This window comes from Zalophus californianus, chromosome 17 (assembly GCF_009762305.2).
Source record: "Zalophus californianus isolate mZalCal1 chromosome 17, mZalCal1.pri.v2, whole genome shotgun sequence".
Classification (NCBI taxonomy): Eukaryota; Metazoa; Chordata; class Mammalia; order Carnivora; family Otariidae; genus Zalophus; species Zalophus californianus.
In genome coordinates this window covers 47,801,529-47,829,518 of record NC_045611.1, presented here as the reverse complement: position 1 = coordinate 47,829,518, position 27,990 = coordinate 47,801,529, and the positions used below count along the sequence as shown (strand labels likewise).

Sequence of the window (27,990 nt, the reverse complement as noted above, 5' to 3'; positions counted from 1 at the left end):
AAGTGCCTCTTCCTCACTAGGGATCTCAGAGAGTCTGTGTTTCTTTGCTTCGTGTCTTTTTGTCTACGTTGTCTACAGGTATGCTCATTTCTACCCTCTTTGTAAAGGGAGAACTCCTAGACCCCACCAAACCCTTCTTTTTACTGATGGGGAAACGGAGCTGCCAGGGAGAGGGGCCACCCATGACAGCTGAGTGGAAACAAGAGGAGACAGAAGTGTGGTTATAAAGTTTTATGTGATCTGAGCCCCTCTAGAGGTGCCGGAGTTCACACCTCTGTACAGGGGGGCTTGAGGGATTGGCTCAGGGGGGCAGCATGGACCAAAAGGAGGGAAATCGTCTCCTGGGGAAAGGAGGCATCCCCAATGCATTACTGCACAGGCTTGAGGGGAGCCATGCCCCCACATGAGGGGAGGAGGAAGCAGAGGTGGCTCAGAAGGGGAGAGTCACACAGAATACTATTAGAACCTTGGAATCATACCTTGGAATTCTTGACCTGTAGACCTTTAGAATCTGACAACGTTTGAATCGTAGAACTACAGTGCCTAGGATCTTAAGACTTAGAACTGTGGATTCTTGGACCCTTAATTAAAACCCTAGAAAGGTGGAATGCAGCATAGAACCTAAATGTGTCCAACATTAGAATTGATTAGAACTTTGGTATCTACAACTAACTGTAGTCTTATACCTTAGATGCCAAGGATCCAGAATCTTGGACCAATAGTCTAGAGTGTCTTGGAACACAGAACAGAACAACAGTAGAATCTTAGAGTTTAATAATCTAGAATCTTGAAGCATATGGTCTAGAATCTTAGACAAAGAATCTAGGTTCTTAGACTAAGTCTTAGAACATCCCATCTTAGAACATTAGACCTTCGAACCTCCATCTTTAGACTCTTAGAACTTTTCAATTGCAGATTCTAGAATCTTAGCTCTTTAGGATCCAGAATCTCATAATAAGAGTTTCAAGGATCATAAAGCCTTAGAACTTATAATTAACCATTATTAGAATCTTAGAACTTGAGAAGATAAAATCTTGAAGCCTTATGATGTAGAGTCTTATAGCCCAAAGATTTACAGTCTAGGAGGTTTACAACTTCCAAGTTTAGAACATTAGGCCTTAAAACCTCCGTGTCTAGAATTGTAGAATCTAGAATCTTATACTCTAAGGACTCAGGACCCTAGAATAACAAAATCTAGAATCATAGAGCCTTAGATCCTAGAACTAGAATCTTAGAGCTTCAGAACCTAAAATCTTGCGGGCTGTATCAAGAATTCTAGAACCAGAAAACTCTCGAGCCACGGACTCTCAGAGCCTTAGAATATAGGCCTTGCAACTTCCATGTCTGGAACCTTAGCACTTTAGAATTAGAGACTTTGGGATTTTAGGTCCTTAGAGCTGAAGACTAATAGCATCTTTGAAACCTCAAACCTTTGCATCTAGACTCTTTCAACCTTAGAATCCAGAATCTTGGAATGCTAGACCTGGGAGGACCCATAGGGATTGCAGCCCAACCCCTTCCTTTTACACCCGGGGACACTGAGGCATGGAGAAGAGAGAGGATCTGTCTGGGATGGAAGCAGAATAGGTAGGAAGAGAAGGCTGTAGTTGGGGGTGGGGCCTGGAGTGGGGAAATAGTTGGGGGGGAGGCTCCCCCAGTGGCAGTGCCTAGCTTGGGTCCTGAGAGGGAGTCCCAGGTGGAGCGTTGTCTCAGGCTCCATCCTCCTGCCCTGGGGGAGTTGGGGAGCTCCTGTCGGCAGGCAGGGTGGGGCCAGGGGCTGTAGAAGGGCAGAGGACATAGCGTCCAGCAGGATGGACCTCAGCTGCAGTGAGGCAACTGCAGGAATCCTTAGGGTCAGGCTGGGTTGGGGGATCAGCTCCTCCAGCAGCTCCAAGTGGTTCAGGATGACCCCCACCCTCATCCATGTTGACATAGAGGATTTCGTCAGGCTCCTGGGCAGGGGGCAGGGCCTTCAGCGTGTTCTCCAGATCTTCCCGAAGCTCTGAGAAACTTGGCCGGTCACGGGGGTTTAGCTCCCAGCACCGGGACATCAGGGCATACCTAGGGCAGCAAAGTGAGGGGTGGAAGACTGAGCAGGAGCTCAGAAGGGGAGCGTTCTGGGAGTTTGGGGGCATTTCATGGAACTGGAAGGAACCATGAGCAGTTTGGGGGCTTCCATTGGGATCTGGGAATTCTCAAGAGTTTCCGAAGGCGGATCCTGGGACACTCGGGAGCTGGAAAGGGTCTTGGGGAGGCTCTCTGGGTATCAGGTGGTGTTCTAGTGAGGGTTTGCTAGAGCAGACTTTGCCCTCAAAGGGCTGGATGAACGTTCTGCTCTCCTCTGTGTGCTGTGAGACAGCAAAATTTGATAAGCTGTGTCCTAAAGGATCCTGAGGATATCTCAGAAGAGACCTGTGAGTTTGGAGAAGCTTAAGATGGCAAACTGGAGGGCTGGTAGAGGGTCCTGGTGTTGAAGAGCATTGGGGGAAGTGCAGGAGCTCAGGAATCTGGGGTGAATTAGAATTTGGGGTGTGGGGGTCTCAGCATGGCTTCCTCAACAGTCTGAGGGGTTCTGTGCAGGTTTTAGAGGTTTGAGGCCATGTGGGGGTGCTCAGGGTTTTGGAGTGAAATCTGGGATGGGGCAGGGGGCGGGGTGGGGTCCTGAGGATCCTCACAGTCCATCCAGACAGCCCACAGGCTGCTTCAGCCGGTTTCCCTGACACAGGTAGTCATAAATCTCGCTGTTCTCCACTCCGGGATACGGGGTTTGGCCCCGTGTGGCAATCTCCCACATCGTCACCCCGAAGGACCACTGTGGGGGGCAGAGGGGAGAGAATTAGAGGATCTCTCCTGCACAAAGACACCCCCAAACACATGGGTTCATGGGCATATCCACATTTATGTGCGCAGGTGTCTCATAGCTCTTCACAGCAACGCCGGCACAGGGACACGCTCACAGAGGTCACTTTTGTGCACGTACAGACATGCTCGTCCACACACACGTTTACACACTTCACAGACAGACACAGGGTCTCGTGTGTCACCCTCCACACCCTGGCTGTACACACATATACATACCACCGCCTCCCCCAACCTAAACTGTCCACACGTCTGTCATATGGACCTGCCACCATGCACACGTGGACCTGTACATCTCCCCAGTGTGTCCACACCACCGTTCACAGATGCCCACCACACACCCAAACATGCCTAACCCCTGCGGTTAGGCCCCTGTGCTTCCCAGCTGCAGTGTGAGACAAACAGGTCACTGATCCCCACTCCTGTCAGAGAGGAACCTACCACATCACTCTTGCTGGTGTAGACACGGTCAGCCAGGCTCTCAATGGCGATCCACTTGACTGGCATCTTGGCGATGCGTCCCTGACGGTAGTAGTCCCCGTTGTAGATCTTCTTGGAGAGCCCAAAGTCCGCCACACACACAGACATGTTCTCATTCAGCCTGCCCAGAATGGGGAGAGGAACGGGGTGACCACACTGCCCCCTCCACCAGGAAGCCTGCCCTCCCTCTCAAACACATCTCCATCTCCCACTCAGGCTGTCCTTGTTGGGGGTGAGGATCTGTCAACCCCAGACTGAAGGGAAATGTGTCATGTCTTGTTCCCTCCATATGAAGTTTCATAAACACACCCATGTAACCAGCACCCAGATTAAGAAACAGAACATTGTGGGACATCATCTGGATAAGGAATACCACAGAGCAAAGAAAAAGAAGGAACTAACCAATATGTACAGAGACCTGGGCTAACCTCAAAAACATCACACTGAGCGAAAGAAACCAGACACAAAGGAGTACAAACTGCATGATTCCATTTACATGACATTTGAGAACAGGTGACTCAAGTCCAGAATAAGGGTTTCTCTTGGGGCAGTGACTGGGAAGTCCGTTAGGGAGCCTGCCAGGGCCTAGAAATGTTCTTTATTTTGATCCAGTACCGGTTGTTTACATGAGTCTATAGACAAGTAAACATTCATTAAGCTGCACACATAAGGTGTGTCTTAGTGTATGTAAAATATACATTGTTTTTTTTTTTAAGTATGAGAAAGAAAGAAACACATTACATTACCAGTCCTCCTTCCTAGCCCTCCAAGGGAAGCCAGAATCTTCCTTTCTTCTATTTGTTTATTTATTTATTTACTTTGGGGGGGAGGGGCAGAGGGAGAGAATCTTCAAGCAGACTTCCTGCTGAGGACGGGGCCAGGACGTGGGATGTGGGGCTTGATCCCACCACCCATGAGATCATGACCTGAGCCGAAACCAAGATCGGACACTTAACCGACTGAGCCACCCAGGCACCCCCACAATCTTCACTTCTAACAGCATGGATTGCTTTTGCTTGCTTTTGTGCTTTACATAAATAAAAGATTCTCTAATTTTTGCATCTGAGTTTCTGGGATTCTATTTTTTTTTTTTTAAAGATTTTACTTATTTATTTGAGAGAGAGAGAAAGCATGAAAGGGAAGAGGGTCAGAGGGAGAAACAGACTCCCTGCCGAGCAGGGAGCCCGATGTGGGACTCGATCCCGGGACTTCAGGATCATGACCTGAGCCGAAGGCAGTCGCTTAACCAACTGAGCCACCCAGGCGCCCTGGGATTCTATTTTTTTAAGAGTTGATGAGTTCTCGGGCGCCTGGGTGGCTCAGTCATTAAGCATCTGCCTTTGGCTCAGGTCATGGTCCCAGGGTCCTGGGATCAAGCCCCACATCGGGCTCTCTGCTCAGCGGGAAGCCTGCTTCTCCCTCTCCTACTCCCCCTGCTTGTGTTCCCTCTCTTGCTGTCTCTCTCTGTCAAATAAATAAAATATAAAAAAAAAAAAAAGTGATGAGTTCTAGCCAGGATGATGGGCTTGGGCAGTGACCAATCAGAAGAGACCCCAGAGGCCCCTCATATGGCAGGAGTTACCCTTCAGCTGCTGGGTCCAGGGAAGGTCCAGAGGATCATGGCAGGGAGGCAGAGAGGGGTGATGCTTAAGCATCCAGGCTGGTGGCTGTGGAGAGGGTTGGGAGGCTTGGGGTAGTGGCCAGTTGACAACTAGGTAAGTAAGTATTTCAAATTTTTTTTTCCAAAGAACTTTCTTTTCTTTTTTCTTTTCATTTGTTTATTTTTTTAAGGGGGAGTTGGGGCAGTGGGACAGAGAGAATCTTAAGCATGCTCCACACTCAGCGCAGAGCCTAACACGGGGCTCCATCTCACAACCCTGATATCATGACCTGAGCCAAAATCAAGAGTTGGACGCTTAAATGACTGAGCCACCCAGGTGCCCCAAGAATTTTCTTAAAAAAAAAAGATTTTATTTATTTATTTTTTAAGTAGGCTCCATGCCCAATGTGCAGCTTGAATTCAACGACCCAAGATCAAGAGTTGCATGCTCTACTCACTGAGCCGGCCAGGCACCCCTTAAAATTTTTTTAAGTTATCTCTACACTCAACATGGGGCTCAAAAATCACAACCTGGTGACCAAGAGTCGCACACTCCACTGACTGAGCCAGCCAGGCACTCCTCAATATTTTGACTTAAAAAAGCAACAGGTGCATTACAATGGGTTGTCTACTCTGATTTTCAGCGTCACTCTTTCACAGGGGGCTTGCCTAGGATCAGCCCAAGTTGCAGAAGGAAAGGAAGTTCCATTTTGACTGAATCTATTGAAGCCTTTACATACATTTTCCAGTTAACAGGAAATACAGGGAACAGAGGAACGAGGCAAATGCCACCACAAGGAAACAGACATATATGTCATATCCTACAAGACAATGGGCATGGTCTCTTCCAAAAGAATATGCTGTAAAAATATTAAAGGGGGGTGGCGCCTGGGTGGCTCAGTTGGTTAAGTGTCCGACTCTTGGTTTCAGCTCAGGTCATGATCTCAGGGTCCTGAGATCGTGCCCTTCTTTGAGCCCCTTGTAGGGCTCCACACTCAGCGCAGAGTCTGCTTATCCCTCTCCCTCCCCCTCTGCCCCTCCCCCCGGCACATATGCACACACTTTCTCTCAATGAATAAATCTTAAAAAAAAAAAAAAAGGTGGTGGTGGGGGAAGCTATTCCAGATTAAAAAGGCCCAAAGGGGCATAGCAACCAAATGTAGTTGGGGGGACCTTGAATAGATCCTGATTTGGGGCAAAAAAGAAACAGCCCCAAAAGACATTTCGGAGGACAACTGAATTTGAGTATGGATTGGATGGATATGAAGTTATGTTACAAATATGGCATAATCTCCACCAGGATGGTGTATGGGCATCCACTGTACAAGTCTTTCAACTTTCCACATAAAGAATTGGGGAAAAACAAAGAGATGTTCATATTCCCGAGAGTTGCGAACGTTCACACAACTTGAAGAAGATTCCGATTCTCCAGCTCCAGTTTCTGAGTTCATATTATAATGAAACTAATAGTCGAAGCCTGTGTTTATATATACATGCACCATCCTCACCTTAGTTTAAGTCTGGCCTATTTTCAGGCATGTCTGTCGGCCGGGCGGTGGGGGGAGGGTGTCTGGTCCCCTTATTCAATGTGGCCCCTCCCTAAGGGCAGCCCCAGGCATGACACTCAGCATGGAGGGGGACAGAGATGAGGCTTCCATGTTCCCACTGTCGTTGGTCATCTTTGCCCCTCTGCTCTCCTGATGCCGCCCACTGAGCCCGCCCTCTTGCCTCTCCTCTCTCCACATCCAAATACCCCTCCAGGATCTCAGTTCCAGGGCCCCTCCTCCAGGAAGGCTCCTCTAATTCCCTTGCTGACCTCTCTATCTCAGTCCTGAGTTCTGGCCTGCCTGAGGGGTATGTGTGTCTAGACCCCTCTTCCATCCTGGAAGGAGGGAAGCAGCTCCCCTGAGGGGACAGTGGCTGGGGGTGGTGGTGAGGGGGGTTCTGTCGAAGGCTCAGCACTCACATGCAGTTCCTGGCGGCCAGGTCTCGGTGTATGAATCTCTTGGTACTCAGATACTCCATGCCACTGGCAATATCTGCCATGAACTTCACCAGCATCTGAGTGGGCAAGAACTGGGGGCAGAGCAGGAGGGAGTAGAGGTCAGCAGCGTCCCTGAGATCCATCCCTCCTCCCTCATTCCCTTCCTGTGTGTGCCTATCTCTGCCCTGCAGTGGCTTCCCGTGGCTCCTCTTTCCGACAAGGCCCTATATAATCCCCTCCTGCCTTCCCGTCCAGGTTGATCTCCTACTGTCCTTGCTCTGGACGTGCTACCTACGCTCCAGCCAGGGGTCTCCTTTCTGGTTTTCAGACAAACTATGCTTATTTTGGCCTCTAAGCCTTTGCCTGTGTGCTGAGCCCTCTGCTAGGACTGCTTCCCCCCAGATCTCCCCACCTCCCGCCAGTTGGCTCTTCCTTCAAGGTCACCTCCTCAGTAAGACCTTCTCTGTCCACCCAAACTAACTGCCTGGCTTCTCTGTGGTTCATCTGACTCTCTTTCCTTCCTAGCGCTTAAAGTTTTCTTGCTCCCTTATTTGTTAACTTATTTATTTCCTGGTGCCCTCACTGGCAGACGACTCCATGAGAGCAAGCTCTTGGTCACCATGGTCTTCCCAGTGTCTGAGCGGTGCTGGGTACCTGACAGGTGCTCAATTAGTACCTGGGAACCAGACAAGTAAATGTCCCTCACCACTGGCTGGTCCCCGAGCCGGGAATAGAGAAGGAAACTGTGCAGGTCTCCATGTTTCATGAAAGGTAAGATGACCACGGGTGCTGGGAAGCCCTCTCGTTCGGAGCCCTGGAAACAGACACCTGCCGCCCCGCCCCCAGGCAGCCCTGTCACTCCAGCTGGGCAGGAGGGGAAGCCATCCCCTCCCTCAGCTCTGTCTCTCCCTCCCCCTCAAATCTTGCTTCCAAATTGTTGGGGGTGGGGGCGGTGGCAAGGACCAAGCTTCAGAGAAGCCATTTCCAGCACTGTTCCCAGGGAAGTTTCCAGAGCCCTCCTGGGGACCTCAGCTATTTCTGGGAAAGGTCAGAGGTCACATTCCAAGCTGAGGGAAAGAAGGAGGGGGGAGAGCTTGCTGACTCTGAGGGAGGGCGGGGAGCAGGGAGCCTGGAGGTTTGATCTTCCCAGTGCCAGAGGGAGGGGTCTTCCTTCTGGGGTGGCCTCCATGGAGCCCGGAGACTCTCTAAACCTGCCCCTCCCTCACCAATGAGCCTCATGACGTTGGGGTGGTCAAATTCCTTCATGCAGACGGCTTCACTCAGGAAATCCTCCAGCTCCGACCTTGTACAGATAGCAACTTGGGGGAGAGAGGAAGGTGGATAAGGAGGAGGAAGAGTCCTTCCTCCCCTCCTCTCCTTCATCATCATCATCTTCATCAAAATGATTACTAAGTACCTGGTGCTGCACTCAGCACTTTATATGTACATATATTAACTCGTTTAACCCTCTGAGGGGCAACTATTATTCTCCCTGTTTTAACGATGGGGAAACCAAGGCACGGAATGGTTCAGGAATCTGCCTAAGGGCACACACAGCTTGCAAGTGGGAGAGGCAGAAGTGAAAGCCAGGTGGGCCAGCTCTGAGGTCCAGGTGCACACACCATGCTAGGCTGCTTCCCTGGGGATCCATACGATTACTCCCTTTTTATAACTCGGGACACTGGCTCATAGAGGCAAAGCGACTCACCCAAGGTCACACAGCTGGGACTCAAACCTAGGTGGAGAGCGTAACTGGGGACATAAGAAGTGCTCAATAATGAATGAATCGGGAGACACTGATGACTCCATAACCCAAGCTTTTAGCCCCAGTGATTGAGAGAAAGGATCCTTCTTCCCTCACCACCAGCTGCAGCCTGACCCTCAATGCCTCTTCCCTGTATGGAAAGGACTTGGCCCTGGACTTCCTGTGCTGTGTGACCCTAGACTGGCTCCCACCCTCTGTTATTTACTGACCACGTAAATAATATAGTCACAGTCCACATTAATTGCACATACTACATACCACCCCTAGCATTAAGTGCTTCAGCTCATCCTAGGAGGCAAGAATATTATGATTCTTTTTTTTTTTTTTTCCGGATAAAGGAATGCAGCTCAGAGAGGGAGAGTCATTTACCTGAGATCACACAGCTGATAAATGATGAAGCCAGGTGTGCCTCATTCCAGACCTTCCCCTGTTCTGTTAGGTATCACAGGGGGCTGGTCCTCAAAAACTACATTTCCCAGGCTCCCTTTCATACTGTTTTCCTGTTGGAGTTTGCCAAGGGGAAGCACTGATGGGAGACTGGCAGGTGGGTGGGCGGAGAAGGAGAAGTCAAGGTATTTCACCTTGTCCTTACTGCTTGTCCCTTGACCCTTACTGCTTCCAACACTGCCTTGATGGTGGCTGTATGTTTCAAGCTCCCACAAGGTAGCCTCTAAATCTGCAATCCCAAATCCCACCAGGCGTCCCTGGCTGTGGGTTATGGTAACACCACTTCCTCCTTCTGCCCTTCAGGTCTTGGGGTGGAAGTAATGTACTGCTGCTGCTACTCTCCAGCTTCACTGCTCCCAGTCATTCCTGCACCTCTGTAGTAAACCTCCCCATATTAAATTCTTCCTGTCAAAGTACCTAGCATGGACTCCACTTCCTGTCTGGAGACCCTGAGATTCTGTGGCAGGGCTAATTTGCTACCCGCTTTTCTGCTCTCCTGCCTAGTTAGGGCATAGGGAAAAGGCCTAGGGTTAGGGGGTGGGGATCCCATCTGAGCAGACATGCAAGCTCAGACTCACTCTTCATTGTCTTCACAGCCACCTTGAGGATGGAGTCATCCTGGTTGAGCTGGCCCTCCATCACGGCTCCAAATTCTCCTGCGGGGAACCGGAGGGAGACATTGACCTCAGGGGGGCTTGTGGGGACTGCATTTCTTGATTTCTTGTGACTGGGTATGGGTGGGGAAGTGAAGGACTTCATGGTTCAGGGGAATGTGCTGGGGGAGATGGGGCAGACTCACCTTCTCCCAGCGTCTTCCCCAGGGCCACCTTATGCCGGTCTACCATCACATCCCGAAGCTTCTCCTTCAGCTCTTCACTGATACCCAGGCTGTTCACTGCATGGGGGGGGGGGGCGGTGGTGGTGAGGGTGGACAGAGCCATGGAGCAGGGCTGACCCTCAGGAGACATTTGGGTGTCAAGAGGGATGTGCCCATTATTAAAGTACTGAAATACTGGGCGCCTGGGTGGCTCGGTTGGTTAAGTGACTGCCTTCGGCTCAGGTCATGATCCTGGAGTCCCGGGATCGAGTCCCACAAGGGGCTCCCTGCTCAGTGGTGAGTCTGCTTCTCCCTCGGACCCTCCCCCCTCTCATGCTCTCTCTATCTCATTCTCTCTCTCTCAAATAAATAAATAAATAAATCTTAAAAAAATACTGAAATACTTCTGCATTCATTCAAAACCAGCTACTGCCCTGAGCATACATCCCACCCTGGCTCCTCCTGTAGACCCCCTGAATCTTCTCCCAAACCTGCAGCTGAAGGGTTAGAGCCTGGAACATAATCTTGCACCACTGGGCACCCCGATTAATCAGTGTTCTGCCATACTGGTTGCTAAAAATATTTTTAGCAACTTTTTATTGAATTATAATTTGCACAAATCATAAGGGAGCAGCTCAGCGATTTCTTTCTGAGAGAGAGAGAGAGAGAGAGCACACACTCCCACGTGCGAGATTGGGAGGAGGGGCAGAGAGAGAGGGAGAGAGAGAATTCCAAGCAGACTCCCTGCTGAGCCTGGAGCCCGACACCGGGCTCAATCTCACAACTCTGAGATCATGACTTGAGCTGAAATCAAGAGTTGGCTGCTTAACAGACTGAGCCACCCAGGTGCTCCCCACCCCCCAGTTTTTAAAAAGATTTATTTATTTTACAGAGAGCGTGCATGCAAGTGGGGTGGGGCGGGGCAGAGGGAGAGAATCTTCAAGCAGACTCCCCGATGAGCAGGGATCCCCACACGGGGCTCGATCTCACTACCCATGAGATCATGACCTGAGCCGAAACCCAGAGTTGGACGCTCAACCAACGGAGCCACCCAGGCACCCCAGCTCAGTGGATTTTTACAAAGGAAACACAACAGTGTAACCAGCACCCAGGTCAAGAACAGACCATGCCCTGCTCTCTCAAGAGTGGCCACTTTCCTGATTTCTCTTACCATAGATTGGCCTTCTGTGTTTGGAGATATTATTATCACTGTGGAATCATATACTATGTTCTCCTTTGTGTCTGGCTTCTTTCACTCAACACGGTGTCTATGAGACAGCCACAATGTAGCTCTCCTGTGTAGCTGTAATTTATTTTCATTGCTCTATAGCAACAATTTTCAAATTTCAGGACCCCTTCACATTCTTAAAATTACGGAGGACGGCAAAAAGCTTTCGTTCAGGGGGCTTATATGGATCAACACTCAGTGTATTCAAAGTTAAAATGGACAGAGTTTTCAAACACAAGAAAAAACGAGCACACGTTCGTCAACCAACAGAGTGATGACATCATCACGTATTAGAGAGCTTCTGGAAAACTCCACGGAACACGTGTGAGAGAATGGGAGTGTAAAAGGGCAAATAACATCTTGGAATTATTATGAAAATAGTTTTGACCTCATGGACCCCCTGCAGAGGTCTCAGGGACCCCCTGGGACCCAACTCACACTCTGAGAACCTCAGCTGCACGTTACTCCACTAGAGCACCATGACTTCCTTGTTTCCTATTCTTGCTTCTCTTAAATAAATGTCTTTCCCAGCCCCTTCTGATATCTCCCGGGGGCCCCGGCAGCCTTCTCACGGTGTGCTGGGGAGAGACATCACTCTGTCCCTTTCCTTTCTGGATTTAAGCTTTCCCAGCTGGAAAGATGAAGAGGTTTGACGAGGTGGCCTCTGCGGTCCCTTCAGAGCTGGGACCCTCCATAATTCCACAGCCTTAGAGAGAGTCTAGAGTTCTAAGAGCCTATGGTTTTCAAGATCTTAAAGGTCTATAGTATTGAGCCTGTGATTGTTTCATTCAAGATCGACTCTACCTCTCTAACATTCTATAATCCCAAGAGGCAGTTCAGAGGATGGACTTCAGAGCAAAATGACCTGGTTTTGAAGCCCAGCTGTCCAACTTGCAAGCTGTGTGGCCTTGAGGAACTTACTTCACCACTCTTTTGCCAGAGCTTCCTCGTCTATGAAGTAGGGGGTGGGGTGACGAACCTACCATTTTGGGTTGTCGTGAGGATTCAATTAAATGACATGTGTAGCACCTGTCACATAGGAAGTGCTAGGTTGGCTATCATCACTGGCTTCACACTCATCCTACCACCCTGTCCTCTTCATTGCCATCATTGTCATATTTAATCATCATTACATTGTTCTAGTATCCTGTGGCTCTGAGGTTTGGTCTATGATTTTTTGTCTAAGACCCTATTATTCTAAGGGTCTGTGTGGTTTCACAGTTCTGTTGTTCTTAGGGTCTGTGGTTCTCACGTCCTAGCATTCCAAGGTCTTTGGAAACTTTTGGTTCATGCATCAACAGGAGCCCAGCAGGCCCCAATGTCTACACTCGTCATCCCCCCACCAGGGCAGGGAGGAGTGAGGTTCACTTACGGGTGGCTTCAGTGGTCCGGCGACTGTAGGACTTGCGAACACGGTACCTGACCACCAGCTCACCCCTCTCCACTGTTGGTTCAAACACCTCTCTGGGGGGGGAATGGGCAGGAGGTGAGGGCAGGGCAGAACCAGGGGCAGCCCGCTCCTTCTGACAGCAGTGAAAGTGAACACCACCCTAACCCCAAGCCCTGCCCACCCTCCCCTCCAGCATTTGCTGAGCATGTCTTGGATTTCTACCCCCTGCCTTCCATCCATCACCCAATCCTTGATCTCATCCTGATTCTTGGAAATCTCTTGTCCCACACCAGCCTCCTCATGGCCTCCCTGACTCCAGCCTCTCCATCCCAGTCCACACAAACCTCCCTACTTACGTAGTTCCAACTCACCCATAGCGGGTCTCCTTCTTCCGCCGGTGGACGAGGAACAGGGCCAAGATGAGGACACAGCCGGCGGCCACAACTGCTCCCAGCAGTACATACCACCAGGGCCATGAGAAGGCAGGGGCTGGGGGCTCACTCACTGTCAGGGAGTATGGCACACAGGTCATGGGGGAAGCCCTGGATCCTGCTCCCCGGGCCCCAAAGATGGGATGTTAGAGGGAGACAGATGTGGAAATATCTAATGAGGCATGTGTTAGGGTGCATTCACTTATCCAAGGAGATGGACTTGGGTGTGGAAAGCAGGTGAGCGGGGGAGAGAATGCATGGAGGGTAGGATGGGTGTGTGGGGCGTGCACAAGGAGTATGAGACTTGTGGACAAATGGCCAAGGAATGGTCTTGAGGAGTATGCGCTGATGATGGAGGGGTTCCCACAAAGCGAAGGATGGGAGAGAAATACATATGCAAAGAAAGGTGCACAGAATGTCAGATGAGTGTTCAAGGAGTTTGGGGCATGTGAGTGAGGAGTAGTCAAGGAGTTTTGGATACAAGTAGTGAGCAGTGATTTAATAAAGATGTGACTCTGGTGTGAGAGGAGTGTGGGCATGCGATGGGCTGAAATGGTGTGTAAAAAGATGGGAATGGGTACATGCAGAGTGTACCAGGAGTTTGGTGTGGGTGTGTACAGAGTGGGAATGGGTTATGATTGGCAAGGGGTGAGGAGTATCGATGGGTGTACAAGGAGAACTGAAGAGTGTGGGATAGTGTCAACCCAAAGCCTCCCAGTATTTGCAATGTGGGATATATGGTGAGGGTGTGAAAAGTATTCAGAGTTTGTGAATGAGAATTGTGGGTGTGCACTGGGTTTTGGAGGCATGGGTGAGGAACAAAGGATTGCAATAGGATGAAAGGGAAAGGAGGCTGGGATTAGTGTAGAAAGGGTATGCAAAGAAATGCAGGAAGGCACGTAAGGAATACCTAAGGTAGAGTTACAAGAGGTGAGCTGTCATATAGTACCAGGAGGGTACAATGGGTGTAGAAGGAATGTTTGAGAATTGCTGGAGAAATATTTGAGAGGCATGGATTTGAAGGGGATAACTCATCTGTCTGCCCATCCATCCAACCATCCATCCCACATCCATCCATCCATCCATCCCACATCCATCCATCCATCCATCCATCCATCCATCCACCATTCATTGAGTACCTACAATGTGCGGGGCCATTCCAGGTAACTCCATCAAGGACCACACAAACCCAAGAAGTAGAAGATTGATGTGATGAGTTTGAGATAGAGTGATGAGTTTGAGAAACATGAAAGCAATGGCAATGGGTATGTTTGTAGTGATGGGGTCCTCAGTGGGCGTTGAGGGAAAGGAGGGAGGAGAGAGGGTGCGAAGCCTTACCCAGCTGGTGGACTGGTTGTCCTTGTCCTGTGAGGAGAAAGGACAGAGGCAGGACATACTCAGAGAGGGTAAGACTGGTGTGACATGGGCGAGGCTCCTGTTAAGCTTCCGGGTGGGAAAAGAGCCTAGATTGGGGTAAGTAACACTGAAAGGTACAGGGAGCAAGTCAGGGGTATCTGCGTGAGACAGGGTCCTTGTGAATTGGTTGAAGAGGGCTGAACAGGACCGTGGAGTTACCTGGGCGCCAGGGCTCTAGGGGCACAGGGAGGCTCCAGGGTCCATCCCCAGCGGCAGTGTAGGCTGCCACACACACCGTCAGGTTGGGGACAGTCCCGTCTCCCCGCAGCTCCAGGGTCACCTCTCTTTTTAGCCCTATGTCCATGAGCACCTAGGACATCCAGATGTAGCATCAGGGTAGAGCCCCCCCACCCGCCCCTAACCCTTAAGACTTCACCCTCAGCCTGAAGTCCCCATCTTTCTCAAAGCCCCCACCTCCCCCGCAGCCCCTGCCCCCTACCTCCTCCTAAGCTTCATCCCTTGCCACCACCCCTACCTCCATTCTCCACCCCCATGCCCGCTCCACCATCAACTCCACCGGGACCGGGGCTTTGCCTCATTTATCGCCCATCGTCAAGTGCTAGCAAGGGAGGGACTGAACCCTCATCTTTCGACCCACATTTCTCTATCCCCTCCTAACCCCCCACCCCCTCTCCCACCCCATTTCTCCAACCCAGGGTGCTGCTAGCTCCAAGACCACCTTTGCGCCCATTAGGAAAAGTCACCAGTTCTTCAAGATGTTCTACGATTATCTGCTATAGAATCGTAGAACTTCCCCGGACCCCTTAAGCCTCCCCAGAATGTGCTCTCCTAGGTGCAGTATGATCTCGTACTACCCCAACGCGCACCACTGTCCAGTCTGCCTTGCCATCCCCTCCCCATCTTCCTCCTCCCAGCCATTCCGCCCCAGCCCTGCCAGCAGCACCCACCTCGGGGGTGTCCTGGCCTCGATAGGCCAGCCGGTACCCCAACAGGGTGCCCTGCAGGGGCGCCCTTGGCTCCTGCCAACGCACGAGGGCTTGGCTCCCATTCCGCATAGCGCTAACATTCTCGGGGGGGCCCAGGGGCACTGGAGGACAGGGGAGAGGGGAAGCTGGCACCCCCACCTCTTCCTGACCCCCTCCCCTGTTCTCAGGAAGCGGGGACAGGGTGCAAAGGGCATGCGCGTGGGCACCTCGTGCAGGCCTCCCATGAGCGGAAGCATGGGGAAGAGGCCTGGGAGAGATGCCGGTGGGCCACGCTGAGGAGTCCGGGGCTGGGCGGGAGGGACTGAGGCCACATGGGGTCAAGGGGTGATAGGAGATGCTGGGGGTGGCACTGAGGCAAGCAGTGACATCTGCCTCACACCAGCCCCTTCTTACCTCCCTCTGGTGTCTCCACAGGAAGCCAGTGGGTCCAGGGTGAGGGGCCCTGGCTACTGGTACAGGCCACCCGGATGTGGTAAGGAGTGTGAGGATGGAGGCTACCCAGCCGAAGTCGGTGAGGGGGAACGGATGCTTGTAAGGTGAGAGGCTCCTCTGGGGGGTCTGGCTCTCCCAGCCAGACGCCCACCCCATCGTCTGACAGCACAGCCTGGGGAGAGGGATGGGGCGGAGGATGGGACAGCCATGAAATCTCAAGAGGGGCTCACACAAGTCGGCGGTGGTGGTCCCAGGGTGATGATACAACTTTGCAAGGGTGTGTGTGTGTGTGTGTGTGTGTGTGTGTGTGTGTGTGCGTGTGTGTGTGTGTGTGTGTGAGAGAGAGAGAGCTCCATGCTGGTGTAACATGGGCACCTGCATTTGCAAAGTGAGAAGACCCCCCAGTTGCACGACGTGGCTCTGTCATCACTTGCAAAAGCCACCTCTGGCAAGACTTTCCCTCTCTGAGCCTGTTTCCTCATCTGGAACATGGGCACTTGGAGGAGTGGATGCCTTCCAGGACTGCCTAAAGGCTGAACGTCGGAGAAGCCGCACAGCACATGGCAGGTGGTCAGCATCAATAAAATGACAATGACATTCAACCACAGGCAAAGCAATATCTTACAAGAGAAGTCAGAAGAGTGGGCACCTCTGGGAACTGAGGGACCCTTGTGGGGAGCTGGTGGGTGGTGATCTGGAGTGTGGTGACATGGGTGAATATTCGTGTTTAACAATCTAGGAGTACACCAAAGATTACGCATATCATGGATATCTGAATAAAAGAGAAAAACCCTTTACACATCTGAACTCATTTGACCCTGACCTCAGCCCTGTGTGTGGGTACCGTGTGCATCCCCACTTACAGATGAGGACAGTGCGTCTCAGAGAGATGGAATCACTTGCCCAAGGTCACCAGCTTGTCACTGATGAAGCTGGAAACTAAACCCCAACCTGTCTTCAAAACTTTTGCCTTGGGGCACCTGGGTGGCTCAGTCGGTTAAGCGTCTGCCTTCGGCTCAGGTCATGATCTCAGGGTCCTGGGATGGAGCCCCACGTAAGTCTCCAGACTCAGCAGGGAGCCTGCTTCTCCCTCTCCCTCTGCCCCTCTCCCCTGCTCGTGCTCACTCTCTCTCCCTCAAAGAAATAAATAAAAATCTTAAAAAAAAATAAGAACATCGGCGATAGTAACAATACTTCTCTGTTCAGAGAGGCAGTGGAGCTTCGCGCTAAGCACAGACGCTGGATCTGGGGTTCAGTTCCAGCCTCTACCAGATCCTAGCACCGTGCCTTAGTTTCCTTGTCTGGTAAATGGGATAATAACAATGGCTCCCTAACTTGCAGGGTTGACTGAATTGATGCGTGTAAGCGTTTAGAGGAGCTTGCGCACACTGAGTGTTTATTGTTATTATTGTGTGTGTGTGCGTGAGAGGTTGCCGGGCTGCAAGTGTCAAAGTGCACGCCCTATACGGCGTCCCAAGGTGGGACGCTTGCCTGGTCCCTGGGAATAGCGTGATCAGCATGGCAGGGGCCACAGCGGGGGAAGACATCTGTACAGCCCTGCCACACAGAACCACAAACCCTCTACAGCCACACATCGCAGCCCCACACTGCAAAGAGGCTGCCGGTCCCCGCCCCCCACCCCCCCCAACCCCGGCGGAGCAACCCAGAGACCCATCCACACTGCCACACCGCGTGTTCACAAGGAGTTTACTGCTTACAGGTGCGCACCCAAAGAATCTTGGATATCCAAGTCCTGGCTTGGGTATCATTTTTTGTGTGACCTAGAGTGGGTGTCTTTACTTCTCTAAGTCTCCATTCCTATCTCTGGAAAACAGGCATCCAGGAGCCCCTACCTGGCAGGGTGCGAGGCTTAATGACACGCTGCACGTAAGCCGGTGTGCACAGCCTATCAACAGCTAACATTTCTGGAGTGCCAACTCGGTGTCATGCACCCTGGCAAGTGTGCAATCCTGATGAACCCACAACCTTTTTACCGACACCCTCTGAGGTCCCTTTCTTTTTTTCATTCCCATTTTACAGATGAGGAAACAGAGGCCCGGAGAGGTTCAGCAGCTTGCCCAAAGTCACACAGACCCCTGTGGGGAGAGGATCGCACTGCAAGGCCTGGGAGGGCACGGGCAGATGGGGGGTAACAGGATGGGGGGGCTGGGGGAGCTGTCCCACGCCTGCTCTCTGACCTGCAGTGACAGATGAGAGGGGAACCTCTGCTAGGACAAAGGGGACACAGGGACCTCGGCCCAGACAGTCAGCCTCCTGGTGCTCACTCCCACTTCTCTTTTCCCTCTGACCCTCCCATTTGAACCCTCCTGCCCCAGGCCAGGCACAGCAGGAAGTGAGCCCTGGAGAAGGAAGAGGTCACACTTCTGCTTTTCTTGGGCACTGGACGCATGTGGGTTGGGGGGGGGACAGCTGATGCCTGACCTGGCATTTGAGGTCTCCCAAGCGGGCCCAGCCTTGGGGATTTAATCAGTTTTATCCTTTTAAGCCCATGGGGAAGGCAGGTCACTTCCCCCCTCTGGGCCTCAGTTCCCTACCTTGGAAACGGGAGGGCTCACAGATTACTTTCTAGGGTTAAAGTGACAAGTGGATGAGATAATGTCCAGGGCACGTAAATACCAGAATGACAGCTCTTACTTAATCAAGCGCTGGCTCTGAATGGTCTCTAAGGAGGTGAGGGGGGCTGGTTGGGTTTGGGGAGACGAGGATTCGAATCCCACCTCGGCCTCTTCCTGGCCGTGATCTTGGCCAGGTTGTTTAACTACTCTGAGCCTTAGTTTCTTCATCTGGAAAGCGGGTGTCTCCACAGACCCTGCTCCATGAACACACAAAGGGGTGTGCATAAAGCCACCAAATAAGGCCCAGCACAGAGCTGAAGCTCCATAAAAGCTGGTCATTACTAATTATTGTCATCTGTCATGGCACGCACTGTCCCACCCTCACTCCAAGTTCCAAATCTCAAAGAACTTCAGGCCAGAACTGGGTCTCGTATTCAGAGATCTGCGTTTGTTTTTCTTAGCGTAGAACAGACACGACTTTGGTGCCCAAGACTGAGACTCAGGTCTCCTCCCGCAAACGTGTCCTGCTCTAGGTATGACTCTGCGCTGGGCAATCGTGAGGACCCAGCGGCGACTGAGACAGGCCAGGACCAGCCCTCCCAGGGCTCCCAGTCCGGTGGGGAGACAGACTCACCCCCAGACAGTGACAACCCAGAGTGATCAGGGCTGGGATGGGAGAAGCACAGGGCTGTGGGTACCCGGGGGGTGACAGAGATGGCTCTGAGCCCTGCTGTCTCAGGATTCCCACTCTGGCCAGAGTCAATATTACTAATCCTAAAAAAAAAAAAAGTTAAAACAGCTGATAGTTTATTATGCATTTCCTGTGTTCCAGATACTATTTTAAGGTTGCTCCTGGCATTCACTCATTGAATTCTTACAACAGGCTTATCTGCCCATTTCACAGGTGAGAGGACTGAGGTCCAGTGAGGTTAAGTCACGGGCCCAAGCTCCTGCAGCCACTGCTGGTGGAGTCAGGATTTGAAGCCAGGGCATTTGGCATGACTCGAGGCTCTACTGCCTTTCAACACAGGAATGGCTGGGAAGGGCTGCTTTCCCAGGATGGGGCTGGTGGCTTATGTGTGGCGGAAGGAGGGCTGAGCAAAGTCTGAGGTCTCACCTGCAGGGTGCAGTGCGTGAGGGGGTAGATGCCGCTCAGGCCTGGGGTCCAAGCCACCTCCAGCTCTGTGGGCTGGCGGGAAACCAGGTGGAGGTCGCGAGGCCGCTGGGGGAGCACTGTGGAGAGATGAGGAGAGGGACTGACCCTGGGGGGGCCTTTGCCCAAAGCTCTTCCCCCCAGCCCCCCTGCCCTCTACCCCAGCTCTGACCTTTGGCCCAGACCCCACACCCTCTGACACCCAGCTCCCCAGCTCCCTTTCCTATCACCTGTGATGGTGGCTGTGCGGGATGTGGTGACCCCCTTGGCGTTATGGGCTTCACAGGAGAAAGAAGACGTCTTGTTCAAGCCTGGGAGTCATAGAAGGAGAGGCCCCGTGTCAGAGAGGGGAAGGAGGGTTTCCCAGGCCATGCTGGGCCACCTCCTACCATGCCCTGCCTGACACTCAGTGTGGCCCACACGGGCACCTGCTTGAAGGGGAGGGGATGAGTTGGGAACACAGGCCTCCAACCCCAGACACAAGGACAGGTTGGTGGCCTCAATCCTAATGCCCCACCACACAGACACACATACATGCAGACACACAAGGGCACACAGACAGAGACACTCATACATATATACACACTCACACACAGACACACACACACACTTAGGCAGAGACACACACATATGCTCACAGACAATACTCAGAAACACACACACTCATACGTGTACACAGGGATACAGTTACACACACACACCAACACACAGTTATACACACACATACAAAAGCACACATACTCATACTTAGACACACACCAACACACACATTCACACACACACACAATCACATACTTGCACACAGACACGGTCACACTGACCCACACAGACACACGTAGGAGCATATATCCCTAGTAGACAAACACTTAAGATAACAGGCCCTCCTGGGTGTGTGTCGGGCTAGAGGTGTCTGCTCCTTTACAAGCTCTAAGCTCAGCTCCTACCAACCCCTGTCCCCATTCTCCACCCGCCATTGGCCCCCGGGTGTTTCTGGAACTCAGGCATCAGACACGTTCCCATCTCGGGAACTTTGCATTTCTGTTCTCTCTGAGTTGTCACAGATGTGCACATGGCTCCCTCCTGTCCTCCTTCACATTTGGGACTCAGACCCCACCTTCTCCGTCACTCTGTCCCTGGCCGCCCTGTTCAGAGCCAGGACCTCACGTCCATAATCTAACCTCTCCCCAGCTTTACTTCTCCTCTTTGGCTCTTCTTGTCACGACATACTTTACCTATTACCTGTATGTCTTGCTCACTGGTTGTCAACTCCGCTATATGTCAGCTCCAGGAGGGCTGGGGTTTCTGTCTGTTCCGTCCCCTGCTGTGTGCCCCAGGGCCCACGATGGCCTTGCACACAGTAGGTGCTCCATAAATGCTTGTTAAACGAGTGAATGACTTTATGTGTATGCCTTTGCATATCTATGAGTGTTTCTGGGTATGTAAGTAGAAATATGAGCCTGTGTAATTCCATGGGTAAGTGACTTAATATGTGTCTTTTTTTTTTTTAGATTTTATTTATTTGAGAGAGAGAGAGAGAGGACAGGGAACCCCAAGTAGGGATAGATCCCAGGGCCCTGAGATCGTGACCTTAGCAGAAGGCAGACCTTCACTGGAGCCACCCAAGCGCCTCAATATGTGTCTTGAGTGTTTCTGGGTGTCTGGGGGTAGATTGCCTCCCCTCCCCAGTGTTGTGGTGGTGGGTACACAGGCAGACACACACACACACACACACACACACGCACACACACGCAGCTATATGGCACCCGGAGATGCACACACAGGGAAATATAGGCACACACACAGTGTGCGGGTGATAGGATGTAAGAGGACCAAGTCTTGAGTTTGCACGTGTGACCGCAGTTCTGTGTGTGTCTAGGGATGTTGCAGGCTTGTGTGTGTGTCTCCTGCTCCGTTGGCGTGCGTGTTCCCACCACCACCACCATCTACCCGCAGACACAAAGTTTCCTTTTCTCAGTCCGCAGAGGGAGTGGAATGAGGGAAAGTCGGCCGAGGCCGGAAGGGGGTGGGCAGGGAAGTTCCCCAGCGCCGCTGCCCAGGCGGCAGCTCGCAGCCAAGGTCAGGTGCCCGGCCACAGCCCCCGCCGGCGGGGGAGGGGCAGGACGGCCCCGGGCCGGCTGCCGGAGGGGGCGGGGAACCTGGGTCCCTTCCAGCCACCTGGCACGTGGGGGCCCGCCAGGGTCACCGCGCGGGGGCTGGCGCTGCCCGCCCGAGGAGCCCCGGGGCGGGAGGGAGTTCTGGAGCCGGGTCCTGTTCCGACCGCAGCATTCCTGCCCCCGCGTGAGTCACCGGGCGGCCCCCCTCCCGCTCCGGCACTTCCGGCGGCGGCCGGGGGGACGCGCGCGGCCCAGGATCCCCCGTCCTTGGCCTCAGCGCGCACCTTGAGGACGAGGAGAGCAGGGATGGAGGGGCCTGGGACACCCCCCGCCCCTCCAGCGGGCTCTCCCTCCGCGACTGGAGCCGGCCCACTCCAGATGTGCTTTCCAGATGCACTGTCCCTCTGTCTCTCCGCTCCCGCTCCTCCTCCCCCCACCCCCGCGCTTTTTCCGAGGGAATCAGAGGGATGGAAGGAGAGGGGGCACGCCCTGAGTCAGATCGAGGGACAGACACACACAAACGGACAGAATTCCTAGACACAGCACCAACCCCCCACCCTCACGCACACACAATGAATCACACTTAACACACAGGGGCCGTTACTGGCCCAAAAACAGAAAACCGGCCACTGGCTATGCTACATTAGGGGCCGATGTGGTCGCAAACACGCAGTGACACCAATATCCACCCAGTGACTTGTGGGTATCTACACACCGGGGCGACACTGATACACATACATACACAGAGAAACACATACATGTCCACAAACATAAACACACAACCAACCATGGGTTCGTTGACTGCGAACACCTAGCAACGCAACATCCTGCCCCGCTGAAACTGACAAACACCCAGCCCCGTGTGCTGAAATACACACACCGAGCGACACACAGACCTTGAGGTTGAAGTGGCCCAAAAGATACGCACCAGGACGTGAATAAGGTTAATGCTGACTTGCTTGCAAACAGACAGCCAGTCCTTCAAACACAGCTGGACACTCAGGTTGCTTCAGACACACTTACGGAGATGCAGACTATACAAAACACATGCTTGTATAAACACTGATGGAGACACAGAACTGCCATGCGCATAGAGGTGGCACAGACACACACACACACACACACACACACTGGTTGGTAAGTCTATCTACTGAGAGACAATCAGGGCTGGGGTTGCTACAAGGGAAGATAGGACAGAAGCAGGAGCGAGTCGTTACTGCCTGCTGTGAATCTCTCTCTCTCTCTCTCTCTCACACACACACAAACACACACGCAGATATGGGGTCCATGTGAGAGTCACATACCAACACCCTCACCTTGGGACCTATACATGGAAACCACAGAGACACGCATGGACACAAATACACACGGACAGCCACAGTCAGTGCAAACACACCGAGGAACACCAAGTCGTCCACTGATACATCCTGCCTCCACCAGCAAACAGGTGCCCACACCAAGACACACTCACATCCATAGATGCACACCTGTGAGGTGACACTGTCACTTCTCCACAGGGAGCTATATGGAAAATAGCCACAAAACACTGCCTCCCCGCACTCTGCCATCTTCCCCCCCCTCCCACACACACATACACACTCCACCTTCACGCAGTGAGTCACAGCTGGGAACACACAAACACAAAGAAGGACAGACACCAGGCTGACACCAGTATTCTTAGACACACACACACACACACACACACACACACACTAAACACCATATAAGCTGGCCTTCCCTGAAGCACGCACACCCCAAGAAGGAGGTTGATGCTGACAGACACACTGAGACCCAGATCCAGAGGGACATGGATACATACACAACCAGACCTCACATACACACTGAAACACACAGACAGACACCCTCCCCTTACAGCTCTACCACACACTGATACACACACAGGCCCTCTCACGCCTGTTGCCCCCGCCCCCGATTTCTCCTTCCTGGGCTGGGCTGGGTGGCCCATCCCCCTCTCCCTTCCCATCTCCAGGGTCCCACCAGGCTGACTCAGACCCCAGAGCCACGGGCCTGAGTCACCCCTCTAGGGGCTGGCATGCTCACCAACCTCTTCCTTGCACACTCAGGGCCCCCGGAATGTTGAGAATGTGGACACCTCCCTCTGGCCTGGGAGACCCTCAGGCAGGAGGAGATCCTCCCCCCAATCCCAGCAGATGGAGGTTGCAGATCGGGGGGTGCGGAAGCTGATGCCCTCCAGGGTCCAGCTGCCTTCCTCTGACTGATCCTCGCCTGGCTGTGTTCCTCCATCCCTCCTTCCTCATTGAGGGAGAAACCTCTGTGTCCAGGGGCCCTAGCCCTGCCTCTGACCGTTCTGTGATCCCAAGCTAGGCCCTGCCCCATCTCTCTGTGGTGCAGAAGGGGATGGTCACCCTGAAGCTAGGAGGCTTTCTGCTGTCACTCCGACCTCCCTGTCCTGTCTCTCTCCACCTTAGGTTACCTCCGTGGTCTGTCCCTTCCTGCGTCTCTTGTTCTCTCTCTCTCCCTGTAACTGTCCTTCTCTGTCTTCCACTTTCTCCTCTTTCTCTGCTTTCGGTTCTGCCCCCCCAGGGAAGCTCTTCCAATACAGAGGGGGCAGGTTGAAGGAGGTGGAGGAGAGGAGGGCCTGGTTGCTTCCGGTGCCCGGCTTGGGGTCAAGGGCTGACAAAGGGGCATCAGGCCCACACACACATTTGGGCCATGGGACAGCTCAGGGGAAACCTGGGACAAAGAATTCTATTCGGATAGGCTGGGGGGAATGAAGAGAGACAGAGGCACAGGGAGATAGACAGACGCAGAGAAGCAGAAAGAGACAGAGAAACAGTCAGAGGACAGAGGGCCGGGCAGACGTTCACACAGGGGCATAAAAGCCTCCCTCGCTCCCCATTCCCATCCTGCCTGGCCCTCTAGGCTGAGCACATCCCCGGACTTACCTGGAACTCGAAGCATTCGCTGGGGGCCGTGGCTCGTGGCTAGAGTCAGGGGGACAGCATCCTGGAGCCAGAGTAGGTCCACAGGCTCTGGGGGTCCCTGGGCCCGGCAGCTCAGGTTGAAGGGGGCGTTGGCGGCCACAGTCCTGTCGTCAGGCTCCTCCAGGAAGTAAGGCAGGCCTGGGGGCATGGTAGTTGCTGAGGTCCCTCTGAGCCCCCCCAGGTGTCTGCCTTGCTGTTAGGATGTTGCAGGCTGCAGATTCTTTGACCCCTAGATCTGATCCCTCAGGACACCAGAACTTGCTTCAGAGGTCCGACCCCTCAGGCCTCGACCCCAAGAAAACACGATCCCAGTACCTGACGCCCCCACCAGCATCGGACCCATGGGACTTCTGAATCCCAGTGAGGAAAGCGAGGCCCCCAGGGGTTGGGGAGAGGGTTAAGTTGTACCTCTGATCCCTAATCCGATCCCCAGAATGTCCTACCCCAACCATGTCGACCCTAGGACATGTCATTAACTCCCAAGATGTTTTCTCCCCCAGGACATATAATCCCACCCAGGCCTGCCGCCAGTAATTCCGAGACTCCCCAGCTTCCCGACCCGCTAAGGGTCTCTGACACTCCCAGGCTGCATGTCCCCTGAATTCTCCAGCACCCTCTGACCACTCAGGTTTCCTGCCTGCCCACGACCCCTGTGCCCAGGGCTCACCCTCCAGCCCAACGTAGCCAGGCTGAGACATGAAGGTCTTTCCTCCCAGGACCACGGCACACTGGTACCTCCCCATGTCCGAGAGCTGCAGGGAGGAGATTCTAACAGGGCAAGAGGAGAGACAGAAAGGTTCAAGGTCTGCGCTGGACACTGGGCGGGGGTCATCAGAATTGAAAGGGTTGGGGGGGTCTGGCCTAGAAACTCCTCAGAGCTAAGAAGTGGGTACTATTATTAACTCGTTTTACAGAAGAGGAAAGTGAAACCCAGGGTTACATCACATGCTCCAAGCCACACAGCTAATGAGTGGACTCACTGGGGTTCCAGCCCAGGTGGGGCTCCTGCCCATAATTTTTCACCCACCATGAGATGGAGGTCGGGGGTAGGGGTAGGGGGGCGGGACAGGGATCAGGAGGGATGCGGCTGGTCAGGGGGAGGCTGGGCACCTGAGTTGGCTGACCACTTTCCAGTCATCCTGCCCGTCTTCACCGAGGGGCACCTGGGTCTGGGTACTGTCCGCCAGTTCTAGTGTCTGTCCATCCCGAAGCCAGGTCACCTCGGGGGGCTCCCCCTGAACCTGGAGCTCGCACCGAAGGGCCCCCATGAGTCCCCGGGCACCGGTGATGTTCCTTGGACTCCCCACAAAGGGGTCTGCCTCAGCCTGTGCGCCTGGGGGAGATGGGGAAGAGTTAGCTTAGGAACCCCTGCTTTCCTCCCAGCCTGCCAGGCCCTTAGGCCCACATAGTTGTAAAGTGACCTCAGCGGGGGGGGGTGGGGGTGGGGGTGGGGGGGTGGAGGGTGGAGGCTTTGGGGGAGGATGGGAGCCTTCCCAGGGGACTGGGGTCCGGCCTCCATCCTTCCTAGGGGCCCCGACCCTTGGTCAGTTGGGTAGTAGGCCGGGGATCTGGCAGCCTCCCACGCCCCGAACTGCCCGGCAGGGCCAGCCCCTGCCCCCCCCACCCTTAGGGTCTCTAGAGACTTGACAGATCGGGCTGGTGGATGGTGCCAAAGAAAAAGAGGTGGGGAGGGAGAGGAGAGAGAGAGAGAGAGAAACAGGGAAGGAGATACAGAGAGAAGACAGAGAGAGTCAGACATGAGGAGTCAGAGACAGCAAGGGACAGAGACCGGAGAGACACAGAGGATGAGAGATGAGGAGAGAGATACCCCTGAGAGGGGAAAAATGTTGGGGGAGAGACACCAAAGGCAAACAGAGAGACAGAGACAGAGATAGAGAGATATTATAGAGACACCTAGAAAGTAGGGAGAGAGAAAGTCAGAGACCGGGACAGAGAAATGAAGCCCCACAGAGATGGTGGAGCTAGAACCAGCACCAGAGACCCCCCGCCCCAGAGACGGAGCAGACAGTGATGGGGTAAGGACAAGTGGGGGGGGTGACAGTGACGAGGGTTTTCCCCTAGAGCTCCAGAGCCCTCCTCATCACACTGCCTGACTTCGTACTCCTTTCTGGAAGATTCCTTCCGGGGCAGCCCCCAGCTCAGCCCCTCTCCCTAAGGCCCCCCCCCCAGTCAAGTCCAGCCCCACTCTGGCCCCCAGCTTTTCTGTCTGTCTGTCCCCCTCTGTGTCCACCTCTTTCCGTCTCTGACCCTCCCAGTTTCTGTTTCTTGTCAGGTTCCTCTCTGAGCCCCTTTCTCTCCCCGGCCTCTCTCCGTTTGACTGGTGCCTCCCTGTCTCCCTTTCTGCTGTCCCAAAGACGCTCCTCGAGCCAGCCCAGACTCCCCCCAACACCTGCCATCCACCCCCACTCCGCTCCCTCCTGTCCCAGCCCAGCCCCGGGTGGTCCTCCCCGACAGGCCCCCATCACTCACCCTTGGGGGCCACGCACCCCCAGCAGCACAGCGCCAAGCACCAGGCCAGCAGGACCCTGCCCATCCTCGGGGCACCACGCAAACGATGCCAAACTTTCCCCAGAAGTTGCTGGGCACCCTGCGGGGGAGGGGGCAGGGCCGGGCTGTCCCCGGCCCTCCCCCCCAACTCCGGGCTCCCCGGATTTGGCACTGCCCGCCTGCTACGGCGGGGGGGGGGGGGCCCGCGCCGGCTCTGCTCAGCGTCCGCCTTCCTTGCTCCCCAGCCTCTTACTCTCCCTCCCAGACTTTGGGCAACACTTTCCCCGCCCCTGGCTCCCCCTCTGCCTCCGCCCACCGGGGCCGGAGCCCAGGGGGCCACCTGGGCTTGGAGGGGTTAACTCCGCGAGGAGAGGACCAGCCCTGTCTTAAAGGGGCCCCGAGGGAGGCTGAGGAGGGGGAAGGGGCCCCCCCCCGAGGGCTGCACCCCGAGTCCTGGGCCAGCGAGGCAGGGAGGCTGTGCGGCTCTCTATCCCGGCTCTGGGCGCTGTCCCTCTGGGCTCTTTCAGAGTCTGGTAAACATTCCTCCAGAACTCCACTCCTCTCTCAGTCCTTTCGACAGCCCCCTCCCCTGCCTCCACCCCCCAGCCCAGCCCCAGCCAGGCACCCCCCCCCCCCCACACACACACACTCCCAGCTCCTCTGGCGAGGACACACACTCAGATGTCATCCACACACACACACAGAGGCTGGGACTGCAGAAGGCATGCAGGGGCACGCTTCTGGCCCACGGACCCACTCGACAAGCCGGATCAGGAACTCCGTTCCGGCAGAAACTCGGAAACCAGAAACGGGAGGACCTAGCTGGGTGGGCATCCCCGGGGATAGACTCGGGCAGACGTGGGTCCTCATAACAAAA

General features: G+C 53.8%; 1 protein-coding gene across 1 annotated transcript; it reads right to left on the bottom strand.

The window, feature by feature from the left end:
- Positions 1-222: 222 nt before the first annotated feature.
- AXL (AXL receptor tyrosine kinase) lies at positions 223-27,377 on the bottom strand. Its single transcript, XM_027619457.2, has 20 exons — positions 27,096-27,377; positions 25,716-25,938; positions 25,273-25,373; positions 24,567-24,743; positions 19,756-19,836; positions 19,490-19,605; positions 15,758-15,968; positions 15,326-15,465; positions 14,577-14,727; positions 14,340-14,366; positions 12,942-13,074; positions 12,553-12,644; positions 9,935-10,030; positions 9,714-9,791; positions 8,150-8,242; positions 7,630-7,751; positions 6,906-7,015; positions 3,301-3,460; positions 2,676-2,812; positions 223-2,061 (listed from the first exon to the last, which is right to left on the bottom strand). The coding sequence occupies exons 1-20, from the start codon at positions 27,157-27,159 to the stop codon at positions 1,710-1,712; spliced, it is 2,664 nt and encodes an 887-aa protein (XP_027475258.1). The 5' UTR covers positions 27,160-27,377; the 3' UTR covers positions 223-1,709.
- Positions 27,378-27,990: the final 613 nt, after the last annotated feature.